The sequence below is a fragment of the Chaetura pelagica genome, unplaced genomic scaffold (genome assembly GCF_000747805.2).
Source record: "Chaetura pelagica isolate M959 unplaced genomic scaffold, ChaPel_1.0 scaffold24, whole genome shotgun sequence".
NCBI lineage: Eukaryota > Metazoa > Chordata > Aves > Apodiformes > Apodidae > Chaetura > Chaetura pelagica.
This window is the reverse complement of record NW_009953077.1, coordinates 1,759,908-1,777,381: the sequence shown is the minus strand read 5'-3', so window position 1 is coordinate 1,777,381 and position 17,474 is coordinate 1,759,908. Positions and strand designations below refer to the sequence as shown.

Here is a 17,474-nt window from a genome sequence, read left to right as displayed (position 1 = left end):
GGAATTCATGGCAGAAAAAAATTATTTTGTTTCCCCTGCCTCTGGATACTTGCTATCTAACAGTTTTATTTGAACCATACCCCATCGTTTTGCAGCCACACCTGCAGCCTCTGTGCCTCATGGCTGCAACTCAGTGCCAGCAAATTACTCCAAAAAATAAAAGCAAACAGACATTGCCTCTGACCTGTCAGAACCAGTTCATAGTGCTCACCCAGCAATCAGCTTAACAGAAAAATTAGGAGCTATTATTGTAAGATTATATATTTACCTTGTTAAAAATATTTGTATGCAAGCCACTTTTGCAGAAAAATTACCCTGAACATGTTTGAATGTAGTAAATGAAGGGGTTTGTTATTTTAATAACTGCTCAGGCTCTGCTGTACTGCATTTTGGGAGAGGTTCATTTCTTAAAGGTCTTTATTCCTGCACTCTTCTGTATTTTTGTAAGAGGAAGGAAGGGAAGCTTGCCTACACCAAACCCTGACCCTAAACTTGGGCAACACTGACCCAAACACACCCTAATCATCAACTGACAATGAGCACAAATCAGCATGCATATATTAAAATAATTTTGATTCTGCAAAAAGTCCCTTGCGCTTGTTCTGTGCCCCATGAGCTTCCCATCGCACCAATTCAGAGCTGCATTTTCATCCCTGCTGTTCCTGAAGGCTGGCATAAATCTGAGCAGTCTTCAGCACAAAAAACTCCATTACTTCAAGTGGTTGCCAATTTTGCTAGTGCCTGGTGGAACCTGGGGTGAAGCATCTCTTCCCAGGTAGGTGAAGCAGGACCTGAACAGCTGCAAAAGGTCAAGCCGTCCAGGAGGGGTCTCCAAGTGGTACCTGCCTTTCTGGGACACACCTTGTCCTCCTGCAAGCCCTGGGGTTTGCAGTTCAGCCTCCCTCCTCCTCTCCTGCAGAAGCACACTGTAACTGCATGTGGTTCCTGGGACTGGATTTTATCTGATGCACAAAGCTAACTCCTAAAACTAGTCTTGCAGAGGATACAGCCAGGGCTGTCCGCTGCCTTCTTCCACTCCGCCCTCCACTTCCCCTCCTTTTGCTGCTGGAATTAAATAGGATTTTTACTTTAGCACCCACACCTGCAGCTGCTGAAAAGTCCTACTGGAAGAACTCCAGCAACAAAAGACAGGCAAGGTCTAAAAGGATCTTAAATCAGGGAGAGTTAATTTCCTTTCTGGATAGTAAGGAAGCTGCAAAGTGAAACACTGCTCATGTTTTCCAACTGCAGTGAAGAATCAAAGCAGCAATCACAGAGACTTTTCCTGAACCTAAGACCTTCTAGACCAAAGTTGAAAACACAAAATTGCACCGGGCTCTAAATTAAAGGCAAAACATGCTACTAAAAACCTAGCCAACTTCCAAGGACCATTTTTAGCTCCATTCTCTGAAGGATTTAATCTTAAATGTGCAATGAGACAGGGAAAACAGAAAGAGCTGATGAAACAGCTTTTATGGGACATATCCTACGTGGCCATTTGAAGTTTGCAACTAACAAGAGTTGTCTAGATTTAGAGAGGCTCAAAGTACTGGGGGTGTAGTTTATACAGTGATGTAAGATTCCATTATTTGATTTATTAATTTGCAAATGCACTAGCTTCAGAAGCTAGTGTGGCTATTATATGGGTGTACATAAGGGAAGGAGAATCCCCGAAAACATAAAATAAAATTAACTTCTCAAACCTCTTATCTAACGGTATCTGAGATGGTTACGGTAGGAGATTATAAAGTGCCAAATATAAAAATAAATTATAAATTTATAAAAAATATAAAAATATAAAGTTTGTTTTTCTGAAACACAGTTCTTATTATGAGGCTTGCTTCTTGCACATTGTGTTCAGTAAGCTTCTGCTGCGTGATTTAAAAAAAAAAAGGAAGTTTGCAACAGATCTATAAAGGTAGTAGGGAGTCAATTGATTAAGAAATCCACTGATCCACAGATCCCAAGGAAAAAAGAGGTTGCTGTGATTACAGCCTCCCTAACTAAAAAGAGAAACAGTGTATCTTCTACTAACACAATAACTTTACCTCTTTCTTTTTCTTGTTTTGTTTTTTTTTTTCCCCTAATATGTTCCAGCTGAAGGGCTTGAGTTTCACTGCTAGCAGCAACCACACAGAGGAACTCGTGGCATAATCATAGAACATAAAAGCCAATAATGGGGATTCAATTAGTGGTTTTCAAAGGCAGAGGAATTTTTCTGCCAAATATCAAATTGTTCCTGTAGATAAGGCACCCAGTGTGTGTCAAAACTGCCGATCTAAATTTTCATGTCCACACGCCGTTACAATTTGTTATGTCATCAGCAATATCTCTTCTGTACATGTCAGACAGGAAAGGCAAGAGGCAGAGGTGGGCTCAGCCTTACCTTCCACGTCGCCGCGTTGCGCCTGAAGTAAGCAAACATTCGCGTGAACCAGTTGTAGATCTCATTTAGTGTTAGCTGTTTTTCTGGAGATTCGAGGATAGCCTTGTGAAGCAAAGCGATTGCAAGACCAGTTAGGAGCACAGCAGTACAAAACACACTCACAGTTTCACTTTACCAAATACAAAAAGGAATGAAAGAAAGGAAGGAAGGAAGAAAGGAAGGAAGAAAGAAAGAAAGAAAGAAAGAGATTTGGAGGAAAAAATCCAAAGGAGGGTTTTCATAATATGAACTAAGATTAATGGCTGTATTTAACAGTTTGATGCTAAAATTCAAAATGGAATTATCTAATTGTTTTGAGTTTTTATTTCTGTTTCCTTACAGAAATATTAATTTATTAGTCATTCATAAAGCAGAATCAAAGAGAAATGCAAAACATTTCACTAGCTGATTAAAGCTCAGTAATTATTTAGAGCTCAGATTAATTCTAGGGATCAGAGATTACTGTAGCTTGTGATAATTGACTTGCCATCTTTAAACAGGCTCATTTTCACTGTTGTGTGAAATGAATTTCCTAATAATCACATCGTATTGTAATACTTAATCAAAAGCAATTATGTTATATATTGCAATTCTAAAAACCCTTATAGTAAAGGTTTGAGCATTTGAGCACGCTTACATACCAAAGGTTTGAAAATCTATTTAATCCAGAGTGTGCACATATAGGGAGGTTTTTTTTTTCCTAATCCAAACGCGCGTGTTTGGCTCAGCTCACCTGTCTAATTAAAGATGCATACGTGAATGGTGGTCGAACTTCTGCGTTCTTATAAAATTCTTGGTTCTGGGCAATATCTGCTAAATAAGAGCAAGTTGTTCTGTCATCATCGGAGCCTGATGCTGCCCGGCCGCAGGCAACAACAAGCCCCTCGCCCAAGGGGCTGCGCCACCAGAACCCCTTTACCTGAAGAAATGGGGACGTTGTATTTATCCGAGTACCGCCTCCGGATGGGCCCGACGTTGTGAATGCTGGTGGTAGTGATGACCGACGGTCCCTGCGTGACGGGAGTGATGGGCGCAGTCGGGGTGGTGGGAGTATGAGGTAAGCTCTGCGGAGACGCCTCGGACGCCGTCTTGGAAAGCGTGACGCTCGATACCAGATTCAGCTGCGGAGGGAAGGGCCAGGGTTTTGTTACTAACAGCACTGCTGGCTACCTGAGGGCTGCAGAGAAAATTCTGGCTAACGGGCTCTTCCTCAGTTCGAAGCAGACAACACAGCCTCGGCACAACGTGCTGTCCTAACACCTCCATCAGGAGCCAGTAAAGGGAAATAAATATGAGCATTTCTGGGTAGATGTAAAAAAAAAAAAACAAAAAACAAAACAACACAGCCTGCTGCCAGAACTACAAATCATGGTTTTTTTATCTAAACCTTAGAACAAGACCTCACATAGCACATAATCATTTCAATGTTTTATTTTAGTTCCATTGTTTCCTAATCTGAACCCGGCACGTCTCTTATTTCCGTGCTATCATTATGCATGGCCTCTAATCAATCTTCTTGGATATTTCATTGAAGGCATCAGGCTTAAAATAAAAGGCAAGACTTTCCTAGGGACATACTAGGGAGAAATGCAATCTCTCTCTTCAGCATAAAAGCTTTTTTTTTTTTTTTTTCCTTCCCTTCCCTCTGTTCATCCATTTTAAAAGCAAAGCCCAGAGTAGGTTAACACTGGAATAATTTAATTAATCACACTGCATGAAATACTGCAAGCATTCAGTCCAGCAGAAGTGGCACCACTCTTTTTTTTCCCTCCTAGGACAGAAAGCATCAGCGTTACCTGCACGAAGCCCAGCCCTCGCTGAATGGCAGCTTGCCACAGCAGGCTTTAAAACACAACTGCCTCTGGGACATGTGTCAAACCCAGCTCCAACTCGAGTGTTTTTGATACACAACCCTATTTATATAACCAGCATCCACATTCCTCCCCGACCCTTTCTTTTTGCCCTACAACGCCCTTTGAAAGATGATGCTCTGTCTCAATAGGTCACTCCTGCTGCAGTGTTTTAAACAAACAATCTGATCTCTTAACTACAACATCAGAAAAGATGACGGAGAAAAGGGTTCTTTGACTACTTCCACATTTCCTTCCCTCAGGCAGTTTTGCAAATAATATTGGTGAAAGCCTGACCCCATTGAAGTCGGTAGCAAAATTCCTACTGAATTTAACAGGGCCAAAATTTTAAAACTTTTGCTCGTGATTAAAATTCCTTTTTGCTGGACATTAAACCTTTTCAGATGAAGGCAAGACATACTACTAGGCTATGCCTTCAAACAGCTCATGTTTATCCATAAGGCACTGTATTAATTTTCCTTGTATAAAAGTAACAGGAAGCTCCTATTAGCATCCCTCATATGAGTTAATAGCCACAAATAATGTTTCCTTCTAAAAAGAATAGGATTTCTAAAAAAAAAAAAAAAAGAATAGGATTTATCCAAAATAAAGGTAGTGGAAAAAGAATGGCTCTAACGTTACAGAAAGGATACCAATACAAAAAGCCCAACACCCACAGAAAGGGCAGCACAGATGAGTGACAGTTAAATCATGATTGCTTTTCCCTGCTTCTCTCTCCCATCGTTGAGATGGAGGAAACTGAGGGAAAACCCAGCCTCAAACTCCAGCACAGCCCAGGGCTGTTTGTCTGTGCTGGGGCCCTCAAGCACTGCTGAAAGGGAAAGAGCTGGTGAGCAGCAGCCCAGCAAACACCCACCTTTCTGTGCAAGGGCTCCCAAACCATGCTCTACCTTCCAATGGGAAATATTTAACGCTTTGCATCGAGGCTGAAGAGTGAGAATCCAGCAAGAGGTGGGAAAAGGTGGTGAAATACAGATATTAAGAGACCCCTGTGCTGGTGTGATCTGCTAAATGCAAGCTGGAGGTGAGCACATTGGTTCAGGCCTTGTGGAGACAGGCGCTGCCACCCACGAGAGCCCAGTCTGTTTGTTGACTGGCGTGATTTAAGGACACCGATTAGGGCCATGTATATAGTAATGTCTCCCTGTTATCCATCTATTATGTATGATAAAAGGACCAGTGACAATAATAATAGTACAACTGACAGGTCTCACCATGAAATTAAATCTACTGTATTTTATCTCTGTTTCTAAATGGACATTTTAACAGTCCAATAACTATGAGCAAATCTGCATCAATTTTAAGTGCCCGTCTCTAGCGCAGGCTCAGCAGCCGGGCCCTCCTGATGGAAAGATTGCTGCTCATGCTTCATCATTACAGATCCAACTACTCCATTTCAAAAGAGCCCCCTTCCTTTCTTAGTGTGTAAAAACTTAACATTTAATCTGTTTCTACTAGGGAACTGCAAGAATGGATCCACAAAGGTCAGCATTCCCTGCTTAAAGAATCTGAATCAAATTAAATTTCTTTGGGCTGTTCAGTGTAGGTAGCAACTAGGAATAAACACAGAAGAGGACGAGCAAAGGGGGGGGCTTTAACAGGCTTGACAAATGACACTGTGATTCACACCCACTGCTGGGCTGCCACTAATAAGCTACAGAGGAAGCAGCCAATCTCAGCTAATTACCAGATAAAATTGTATTGTAAGGACTCTAATTAGGAGATGCTTATGGAGGTGATCTAATGATTAAACGCTGCATCCAAGTGACCCCACCATCAATGTGCAGTGGTGCAAGATGTCACCGGAATATTTTGTAGAAACAGTAATTTTATTTCAAGGAGGGGAGGCAGTAATATTTGTAATAATGGCTATGAGGTAAACTAATTAAAAGACAGTTCCTAAAGGAAGACTGTGGCTTTGAGCAGCTGTGGCCGTTCCAAAACAAAGTGCCAAATCTCAACAGAGAAGCTGCAGTCAAGTGGAAAATTTCTGCCTGACCTCTGCTCTCGCTATTAATTTGCAGGAAAACTAATGACACATATACATATTCCCACAAAATTGTTCTAATTGCTAATTTGCCAAAGGAGCCCAGTTTCCAAATTAAACATGACTGCAGTCTGTGAGGAAAGAGAGAACAAAAAGCTGGAACGCAGCGAGTCTGCCGCGTTTCACCTCCGACGACCATTTGTGAGCCTGAACCAACAAGTTAATGAAACACGACCTTGTCGATCGCTAGTGAAGTTTTTCCTTTTTCCGTGTTTTATTTGATGACACTCTCCTCTTCCAGCCGGGATCCAATCCCTGCTGGTGCTGTTAACAAAACACAAGCTCGGGGAAGGGAGGAGAGGGCTGAGCTCCCTCCCCAGACTCTCACTGCCGCTTTCTTTGTTGCATCTATAGGGCAAAGGCCGAAAAATCGGTTGTGAATTAGAGCAGAATAACAAATTATGAATGGTGTTGGTTTTGTTGCCATCTTGAATTATTAATCTGAATGGTAAACTATTAAATCTTAATATTGATGTCAATTAGAAATGTGAAAGCGGCTGTGGATGGTTGTGCAGGGCAAAGATCAGGGAGGAACTGGGCTGCAAGGGTTTCTTTTCCTGATGGAAACTCGACACTGTTTCTCCCTGTTTGCATTTTCTATTTAAAAAACAGTTATTATGATTAGAAATGTTGTTCACCTCAGTATTCTGCAAACAGCCTATTTCCCACATTCTGTAATTTTGGATGAGGTACCATTGCTGTCCAAGGGGAGGGAGCCTAAGTCACAGAGTTGGTGCTTGGATGAGTAAGAACTCTTGCACTGCAACAAGGCACAAGATGGGGCACTTTCCAAGTATACTTCAGACCACAGCCCTTGCACTAAAGAGTTAAATGTTTTTGTACTGTTTGTACTGGGGATGGGGGGAGGGAGGATTTCCTCCAGCTGTAAGAAAAACAACAACAAAAAACCCCAAACAGACGAAGGAAAAAGAAAAAACAACAGAAACCCACAAGTTTTAAGTCCTAACATTCTGCAAATTCAATCACTGAACCTTGTTGGGTTCAGTTTTATTTCTTGAGAACAGCTCCTCAAACTCTTTTAACTTAATCATAAATGCCATAATTGTTTCAGTGTTCAATATCCTGCTTAGGATTTTACTATTAACCTTCCCTTTCAAGAAATAGTCATGTCTTCCTATTAAAGGTGAAGATTGATTTTCTATTCTTTCTTTAGATATAAACAAGGCAGAGGTTACCCTCTCCTTCACTCCCTAAAAGACTTCTCCAGTAAGTGGCTTTCCCACTAGTGCTATGACTGATTTCTTCTTGTGTAAACATTTTACATGACAATAGTGGCTGCACATAAAAAAGCCCCTGAAAAAAAAAATATTATATATATATATATATAGATATATATATATATTTTTTCCTAAGTGTCATGCTGGGGCTGTAGCCACTGCTGCAGGGCACTGACTCCTCTGTGATGAATGCTCCCCTCTGGTCCCAACTGGGGCTGAGGATTTATCTCCACCAAGTTCCTGGGACTGAAACAAAGGAGCAGAAACTTCTTTTCTTGACACTGAGGGAGGGAGAGGAAGCTAATGCTGGGCCTAAAAGTTTGTTAAATGCTGTGTCTTCCTCTCCTGTTTCAGTCTGGACACGAGTGTATTAGATGCAGAGCCTGGCAGGCAGCAATCACTTAGCAGGTGTTGTTATTGGCAGGAATACTAAGGAAACTGAAGCTGAGGAGTGAGACTTAATGAAAACCAGTATATAAAAACAGCTTTTGTTGTGCTTGAGAATCTCTCTTTATTGCTGCATATCGTTATTTTTTCAAACTAGAAAGTATGGCTACAGCAGCTAAAGTGCTCAGTCATTACCTCAGCAGTTAAAAAGACTATTTTTTTTTAATGCTTTGTTATTACAGTTGCTAAAAACAGTATTTCAAAACAATTGAAACTGCTGTGGGAAGGGTAAAAAAACACATTAAAGAGGGGATATCTAACTGCATTTTATTTAAAGTGCCAAAAGTTTCTTTAAAAGTTTGCTGTCTATTTTTAAAAGATGGATATAGCACCTCGTGTACAGAATTACTTGTTGGTTGATGTTTTTTCCTTTTCCTTCCCTTCCTATGAACTTCGATGTTAGTTAATCCCCCATAAGAAATTACATTTCTATTTCAGCCTCTTATGTTGATCACTAACACCAATGAAAATAGCATGTAGGGGAAGGTATCTTAATAGCAAAACCAGAATGGTAACTCTTGAGAAATTGTTGTTCTGGCTTTTGTGTTGTGGTTGTTTGGTTTTTTTATCTTGAAAAAAAATCACCTTACAAAATCCATCACAGCTATTCCTTCACAGCCAGCTTTGTTCTCACTTTACTCAGGCCTTTTAGTCTCACCAAAACAACACATGTAGCAGCAACAGGAACAACTCTGTCTGCTCCAACTGTTGTGAGATACGTCCATTTTCTTTAAAGTGCTGCCTCATTAGGCATTTTAATGATAAAAGTTGGACACCTGTGAAGAAGGCATTTAGCACTGCCCCAGCTCCTGATGTGGTCTCCTGCTCCAGCCCTCTCCCACCTGCCCAGCAGGTCCCCAGGAGCAGAAGAGCTGCCCTTTGCACCACACCAGCCATCAAACGGGGACCCTCCTGGGTGCATGTCTTCCTACCCATCCACCACTACTCTGTGTAAGAACATCCTTACATCTCACCAGCTTTAGTAGGACTAAAGACCTTTACTGAACAGATGCCTTGGGGGACTGGTGCAGAGAAATGCATGGGTCACTCCACTGCCCTTCCCAAGGTCAAAATTACTGCAAGGAGCTAAAGCCACCCAAAGGTGGCCATATGATGGATGGCCATGGCTAGACTGGACAAACAATGCTTCACCAAGGCTGGAAAGTTTTCGGTTACTGCACAGCCACCAAGAACCTGGCTGTGGTCCAACCAGTCCAAAATTTCCTGCACAGCTACTGCCTGAAGCCCAAAAGCCAAAGATGGTACCAATGGTCAGTGTGGATTGCAAGTGGCTCACGGTTAACACGGACATTCAGCCACCAATTTTACCTACAAGTAATGAAATAGTTTTAAAACAAGCTTTAAGATCCTTTAAGCAGAATAAAAACATTTCCTCAGTCATGAAAAGGCTGTAATTTTAAATCCCAACTCACTGCTATGTTTGGATTTGCAGGTGCTCTCTCCTTTAAAACCACCCATGCACCATGAAATATTAATTCTAACATACACCTTGCATTAGTTATGTTGGGAAAAAAAAAAATTAATTACTGGATGTTAAGAATACTTTGCACTGCAATAATGGTCATCAGATCTTTTTACCAAAGTCCTATCCCACTGAGTTAAAAGGACTAGGGTCTAGCACAATCTATGCAATGCCTGTGTATTTTTTTCACTAGGAAAGCACAATTTATGCAAAACACTATACTTCCACATTTTATAATTAATTTTCAAATGCTTCACCTATACATATTTTAATAATTTCTGATTTATCAGATGGTGCCTATAATAAATTTTTCTATATTTCAATAAATGAAAAGAAGGCAGTTTCAATCCAACAACAGAGTGCCACACAATATAGGCCTGTCAGGCACCAATTTTTACTTCTAACATGTAAGTTAAAGGATAAGGAATTTATAATGCTGCCTGTGAACGAAACCACTTTTCATACACAAATGTGATCTTTTTTTTTTCCAAAGGGTAATACAACAGTACATTTACATAAACTAATCCAAACAATCTATGTATTTGACAATGGCAAACCTCACACAGACTGCCTATTGTTGGTTTACATCTTGGAGTTCTTTATGTTGGCTTGTAACACTGCTCTAGCTGTCAAAGGTTTGACTTGGACTCTAAATAAATGGTTATAGAAGTGCTGTGCAGCGATATTGGACTTCTTTGCAAAAGAAAACCTGCTGTGTATGAATTCAAAAGCTATTAATTTTTCAGTCAAAAATATTCATGCCTATTTCTTTTAATAAAGAAACACTGTGCTGAGCAACTGAGAGATAATGTTGACTAGTGGTACAGAATTTTCAATAGAGCAGTTAAAAATAAATTTAGTAGGAGGTCCCCAACAAAGCTATAATTTTCCAGAATGTAAAACATTTTTAATACTAATCAAGACAGCCCTTTTCCCCCTGCGTTCACTTTTTTCCCCCCCTTCCCTTTTTTTTTTCCCCTCACTGCTTTTCCCTGTTTATTAGCTGTTAACACTAATCCTCGTGGTGACACCACCTGGTATCTCCCCAGCCTACAAGGCCCGCAAAAGCTTCCTGCCCTCCGTGCCTGAGCATCGATCACGAGCTGCCCTGCCAAACGCTGCTCGCCTCCTCCTGATTTCCTCCCTTTAGTTTTTAATCCTTCCTCCTGAGGGGCACTGCTGTTATGAAAGGCCTCAAGGCAGAGTGCTTTGAGACTCCCAGATTATTCCGCTGTTTTAATTTTTAATCCAGTAAGAGCTATAGAAACCAAACCTCCTCCCCGTTCTGTTGGGTCTACATACTTCGCCAACAATGCGCTGAAGCGTTTGCATTCAGGCAGAGATGGATGTGAGGAACTAGAAGAATTTTTTATAGGCACTAAGTAGTTTCTGCTCTAGAGGGCTGGTATCCACTGGATCAAACCATTTTCAGCATCTCAACAGCTCAAATGCAAGAGTTTATCCCTACCACTCTACTCTCTGCAAAAGGCACCGAAATTTCCCGTTGACTTTGACATCTGCTCCAGTGTTGCTGAATAGCCCACAATTTTCTGTCTAGTAGCCTCCCTATGCACTTCTGCAGTCATTTATTTCCAACTACACGGAAACTGAGAAATCCTTTTCTAGTAAAAATGGGTGCGCAAAGTGTTTAATGATTTTATGTTCTCTATCTCTGTAATGTGTTCTGTTTCAGACATTAATTTTGTCTACCAACTGCATCTTGGCAGGCTACCATATTTGCTGGGTTAATAGTCTGACTCCTTTTTATTTCTATCACCATAAATCACACATATATGGGTGTGTGTTTGCTTTATTTATAGAAAAAAAATCAGTCAAAACAGATAAACCAATACTTTGTCATTATGCTGCATCATTGCATATTGATTAAAATTGCTGGTACTAACTATAGATTGTCAACGCTCAATTAATTTTCACACAATGACTCAAAGCAAAATCAAATAAAGCCAGTGTACCTTTAAATCTTACAAATCTTAAAATCAAGAAGCAAAGCACTCTCTCCATTTTGAATAATCATAGGATGCTCTGAGGAACATTTTCAGTGTTAAGAGGCTGGGAGAAAACAACAGTGGAGAGTCATTTTGGTCAGGGAACAAGATGGTGGATCTGTCTGGGTTTAGGGGCTGCCCAGGAGTTTTCTTGGGCTGCAAAGCCACTTCCTTCCCCCACATCCCATTTTTCAAAGAGCAATCTGGGGCAGAGAAGGTTTCCCTTCTCAGTTTCAACAGTGTAAAACCTGATACTGGGTAACCGCGATTATCATCAGAACGTGCAGCTAGACACTCTTCTACTGTAAATGTCTGTCAGACCGGGAGAAAGCAAAATAAATACACTGAACATAATTTAATTACACCTCCTTCCTAACACTTCCTAAGATTTCACGCAAGTCGGACTGATGCAAAGCGATATATAGGCTAGTACTTGAGGCCAGAAAAAGGCCAATGCGTCAGCTTTGGAGCAAAACTTCTTTCAAACTCCCTGAAGAGTGGGGGACAATGTAACCTGGGTGCTTGTGGTGGTGCCTCCTGCAAAGCAGCACCTTGCACCTCCTCCCTGCCTGCTGTGAAGCGGGTCACGCTTCGGTGGGGAACAGGAAGGAGAGGCTTGTTGTGAGCTTTTGTTTGCTCATGGCACAGTTTGGTACTTACGGGCTGAGGGGTGGCTTTTGGTTCAGTTGACTTCACATGCAGGTGTGTCATCATGGCTTGCAGGCGCTCTTTATCTTTTGCAAGCTGAAAGGGGAGAAAAAAACCCCTGTTACTCGTACAAATAAAATCCAGCCTCTGCTTATTCTTACTTAAACAGCTGGCACCGAGGCACAAGACAGAAGAGTTTTATTGCTGAGTAGTTTGGAAATTGTATCTGGTCTATCTGTGAGGAAAAGCTAACACGTGGTGCTGGGTGTCACTATTTCCCAAAGCAAAATGCATTAGCCCTCGAGTGAGAAGAGCTAGACCTGCCGGCACCAAGAGCTTCACTCTAGCCCTGACAGCTCAAAGACAACAGTGAATCATGTTTATTAACCAGCCCCACTCCAGCAGGAGGCACAGCAGAAAGCAAGCAAGGGAACAACTCCCGAGATGTGTTTGCCTCCTTTCAGCCCAGAAAACAAGCGGCAAAACCAGAGCGTGGCTTTCACATCCCCTACAGGCCTTGCAGCCTGTGCAGTGAGTGCAGACAGCAGTGGTTAAACCACACGAGGCACCTCCGTGGGGCATGGTGGAACCACTTGGCTTTTACTTGAGGAGGTGGCACAGCCCACCCTGGGCTGCCAGACCAGGAACCTGAGCAGAGGTACCCTGAGAGAGGGGCAGGAGCAGTGGTGAGAGTTGTCAACATCCCTCTGGCATTCTCCTGAGGGCAGCACAGTGGGAAAGGCTAATGCCATTAGGAATCGCCCCAGAGCACCCAACGCCCCAGGACCATTTCACATCATGCCCAAGAGTTGGGGCAAAACTCCTGCTGGATGCCTCTTGAATTTTTTGGCCAAGATCTGCACCCAGCTGGTGTCTGGAGATCACACCGTACGCATCCTTGGCCAGAACAGCTTCCCAATGCATTTCAATGCACTGGCCAGGCACTAAATCTCATTATTTTTAGAAGCAAGATATTTTTTGCATGTGTGAATAGGGCTTTTTCCAGCTGCTCTTCAAAAAAAAAAAAAAAAAATACAGTGGAAAGATATTAAGAAATAATGCTAATGAAAAAGAGGTGTTATTAACCTATATGGCCAGTATAAAGCGTCTTGTTTGCAGCAGGACTTGGACCAGGGTCTTAAAAATGACTATTTTAGCAGAGCTGATTCCTGGTGCCAAGATGAGAACTGTGCTCACATTCCAGCAAAATTTTAAACAACCTGCCCACCTTATCACCATCATCTGCTTGTAGCAGTAAAGCTGGGCTAAGTGTATATAAAAGGAGACATGGTCATAAATCCCCATTCATAACCTCAAAGTCAAGGTTGTCCTGCTCTTTGCAAGGCGAGGGGTTTTTGACCATGCCAGAAAGGCATCACCATGGGACAGAACTTGGCACACAGGTTTCCAAGACAAGAATAAAATAAAGGAAAAAATAATGTCACCATTGTGTGCTCTGGAAGTGCAAAAGCAAAAATCAGTGGGCTTTTCTAACAGCTGCTCTTTTCTTGGTTCAAAAATCTCAACGGTAAGAGAGAAAACCTGACATGTCCAGTAGATCTCCAATCTCATCACCAGATCTGCACCGGGCTTCGCAGAAGAGCCAAAGGGCAGCGACAGGCTCTTATCTTAGTGCTGCAGCAGAAACGTCTCCCTCTGAGAGTCCTCTGAGGACCTCTTCAGAGAAAGGAGAGGTCTCACCCTCAGCTGCTGTGCTTCACACAAAACAAATTAAAACTGAGAAATAGCTGTGTCCTCAGTGCAGCTCTGTTGTGCAATCTCTCACTCATAGTTGGGCACATGGGCTGCTTGGCGGGGTCATCTGTGCATGACATTTTGGTCTGCAGGCTACTGCAGAACAACATCTTCCAGCCAAAATAAATAACAGGCAGGCACCTGAAAGCTTCCTGCCTTCACCAGCACCGCGGCAGGAGGGAAGGCACCTGGGCAGCACGGGGCAAACACCCTGCTGGGCTTCCCCCAGGGCACCTCCTCCGACTGGCCAGGGCCCTTGTTTGTAGTGTTTTCACTCATCATCTTAGCAATGCTTTTAATGTCGTTTCTGGTGGATGGAGGTTATTAAAGATCCTCTCGACATTTCAGGCAGACACACACTAGCATTTTGTCATAGTCTAGGAATTCAAACACTCACCCAGTTAGGCAGGAGTTTAAATTATGAAAAATAGAGGTCTCTCAGTTTCAAAGCACTGAAGAGAAGTAAAAAAATCTGAAGAATTTCTTTAAACTGTTTTTCCCTTAGGTCAGGAAGCAGCAGTGATAGAAGACTAGAATGTCACCAGTTGACCCTCTGGTCAGTAGGGTCATACGAAAGAAGCCACGAGGGCTTGGCTTGGCCACCAATGGGAGCAAATTCTGACTAGTGGCACCCACTGGACTGCAGATGGTCCAGAAATGGTGATTATTAGTAGACAGGCAGGAAAATGCTCTTGATCTACTCATAGTATTACTGGGCAAGGACTGTTCTGCCATGTACGGACAGATCTGCTTTGTACAGAGGACCTGAGGACCTGACACAGTCCCATCTGAAGTTTCCTTTTTTCCTATAACCATTTGAAAAGCTCTGCATGGTGGGAGCTTTTAGATGGCCACCCAGTTCACGAACAGCCTGATTTATGACGTTTCTTTCACCTCTGTGGGGCACAACCAGGGTGCAGGAATCTTACTGTGTTTCAACAGAAAACACATCCAGAGCAAGGTACGTGCTTTGCAAACTTGGACACCAAGACACATGCCTTTCCTCGGAGAGGTTAAATCCTAGAACTACACAGGTAGGAAAGGCAGGAGAGGGAAGGCACAGAAAGTGCAGGCCAAAAGGGGCTCAAGGTGAGGAGGCAGCATGGGAGCGTGGCGACTGAGGAGCAAGAGAGCAGAAGACATTATGCACAGAGGATGGAGCAACCACTCAGGAGGAAAACCAGACAGAAAATAACAGCAAGGAGCAGGAATGTGAAAACAGAAAGCCAGTGAGGACATTAGACAGAAGCAACACGGCCACATCAACAGCAAGGGGAGATCAGCTTCAGCAGAAGGATTTTGGAAAGGCCAAGGACAAAGGAGAAGGAAATCAGTCTTGGGTAATGTGAAACGAAGCCTCTTCCCTCCCATTAGGTGCCTAGTCAGGCTGTGCACTAGAAAGCTTTAGGATCCACTTTTCAAGAGTGTCACTGAATGCTTTAGGAAAGCGGGCCCAAGCAGTGTTTTCACTACACTGGAAATGGCCAGCTGCCTTCATGTTCTCCCATTAGGAGATACTTTTTTAAACTTGTCATAGCCTTGCTGCTGTCCTGAAATGTTTTTCCACTCAAAGGTGGTGCTGCAAAATGGATGTCCTGTTCCAGCTAAAAACTAACTAAGGATAGGGATATGTTCCTGTGTTTGTGTTCTATCCAGCAGCCCAATTCTCACTATTTATAATGGCAACAAATGATCAAGATGGTTTAAACTAAGTAAAATATGAGAAGATCTCTACCTTGTCTGTCATATTTTGTGATGGAAATGCTGAGACCAAAGCTTCAAGATACTTCTGCAAAGGGGCATTTGCAATCAAAAACAAACCAGATCAGACCTGTTTTTTCCAAAAAGATTAATTCAAAAATAACTTTCTTAAAAAAGAATTACACTTATCTCTGTCCACAGCACTGACAAAACTGTTGTGCATAAAGTAAGAAAGAGCATAAATAGAAGAAGAAAGGCTTGCATTTGGGTCCACTGCACTCAAAACCTGAAGTGCATCCCTCAGGGGAAATGAATTTGTTAAATTCTGCCCCTCTGTTGATGGGGCTGTACATGCGTGACATGGCGTGGAAGTTAGGTCTTGCCATGCTGTTGGACCCTGAATGGCATGTGATGCTTCACAGCTCTACTGGAAGTTGAAGCTTCTCTTCAGTGCTGATGGCCACAGGTCAAGTGGGAAAGGCTCTGGGTCTCTCTCCTGTCTAGCTCACAAAACTGAGTTGGCCACAAGGCTTGTTACCACTCTGCTGGCAACTGCCTCATTGCAGGAGTATCAAGGTCAATGGTCTCAGTCCAGCTGCTCCTGCTCCAACATGCTGGGCACTGCAGACCACGATGCTGAAAAACCTGCTATTGGGCCAGATAAACCAGGTACTGGAGGACAAATCTTCACCTGTATTTTAGTCCTCACCTGCAGATTTCTTTCTTTATCCTACATATCAGAGAACTGATAAACAGGATGAAAGAAGCAGGAGAAGAGGGGAGTTACAGGTACATCTCCACCGATCCTTGCTGACCAATACACAGCATCCTTGTCTAAATGAAGCTTCCAGATAATCCCAGATAGTGCGCTAAAAACAAATGGAGAATTTTTTGTCCCTCACACCACTTCTGAAATTATGTTCTTGTCTCAGAGACCTTGTGCTGCTTTTCCAGACAGTGACTCTAAGCTAAGGGCCACTCCTCAGCACTGCACGGGTGTGTGGGTGTAGCTGTTAGAACAATCAGCAGAATGCACCACTGAGAAATCTTTCAAAAATATTGTCAAAAGCTTATGGAGAAGTGGTAACCAAGTATCACCTCTGTCCTGCCCAAGTGTTAACACACTGTAGTTCCAGGCACAGCCATTCCCAGAGACTGCAGAAGCAAAGGATTAACACTGTTCAAGCTGACTGTAACTGAAGAATCTAGATTTACCTTCAGCCTGAATATTACTGCATCTTGGTAAAAGATTATCTCATATCTCAGTTTCCCAGGAAGACTGCAGATTTTTTATTTATTTTTTTTCCTAATTCCCAAGAAACTTGTTAAAATAACAGACCATTTCTCATAGCATTTTCTGCAAGGCTCTGATGTTTTATGACTGGTAGTTAGATTTTTATAAAATTTGTATTAAAATAGTTTATATTACTTCAGCTAACAGTGAAAGAGCGTCATGACCAGCGTGTTCCTGAAAGTAAAATTTAGGAAAAAGGGTAATTTGTAAGATAAGAAGATAAAAGGCATTTTTTTAAATGCTTATCTTGAAAAGTAACAACAAGAAGTTTAAGTGTGTTTTTGCTGATTTTTCTCTCCAACTATTTGAAGCTATAAATGACTTAACTCAGTAAAATTCCAAATGTAATTATCTTCTGTACTTAGCCCAAGGCTTTCCATATATCTCTACACTGCTGCCTTGCATACAAAATAGGTTTTTCAATAGCTGGTAACTATATAATGTACAACATTGTTTTAATTTCCCCTTCTTTGCTAACCTCTTGCCTACACACAGACACACTGTCAGAGCTGCCCTGCCAGAGCAGCAAGATGCAGGAAGACAGAAAGGACTCAAAAGC

General features: G+C 42.2%; 1 protein-coding gene across 7 annotated transcripts in view; it reads right to left on the bottom strand.

Annotated features, from left to right (window-relative positions):
- FOXP1 (forkhead box P1) overlaps positions 1 to 17,474 on the bottom strand; it is a 307,907-nt gene that overhangs the window by 14,946 nt on the left and 275,487 nt on the right. For 5 of the 7 annotated variants that reach the window (XM_009996885.1, XM_009996886.1, XM_009996884.1 and 2 more), the window contains 4 exons: positions 12,178 to 12,261; positions 3,345 to 3,546; positions 3,159 to 3,238; positions 2,387 to 2,488 (listed from right to left, as the gene is read on the bottom strand). In XM_009996885.1, coding sequence (XP_009995187.1) covers positions 2,387 to 2,488; positions 3,159 to 3,238; positions 3,345 to 3,546; positions 12,178 to 12,261 — 468 coding nt within the window. The remainder of the gene's footprint in view (positions 1 to 2,386; positions 2,489 to 3,158; positions 3,239 to 3,344; positions 3,547 to 12,177; positions 12,262 to 17,474) is intronic. The other 2 variants (XM_009996887.1, XM_009996883.1) reach the window with 1 other exon arrangement.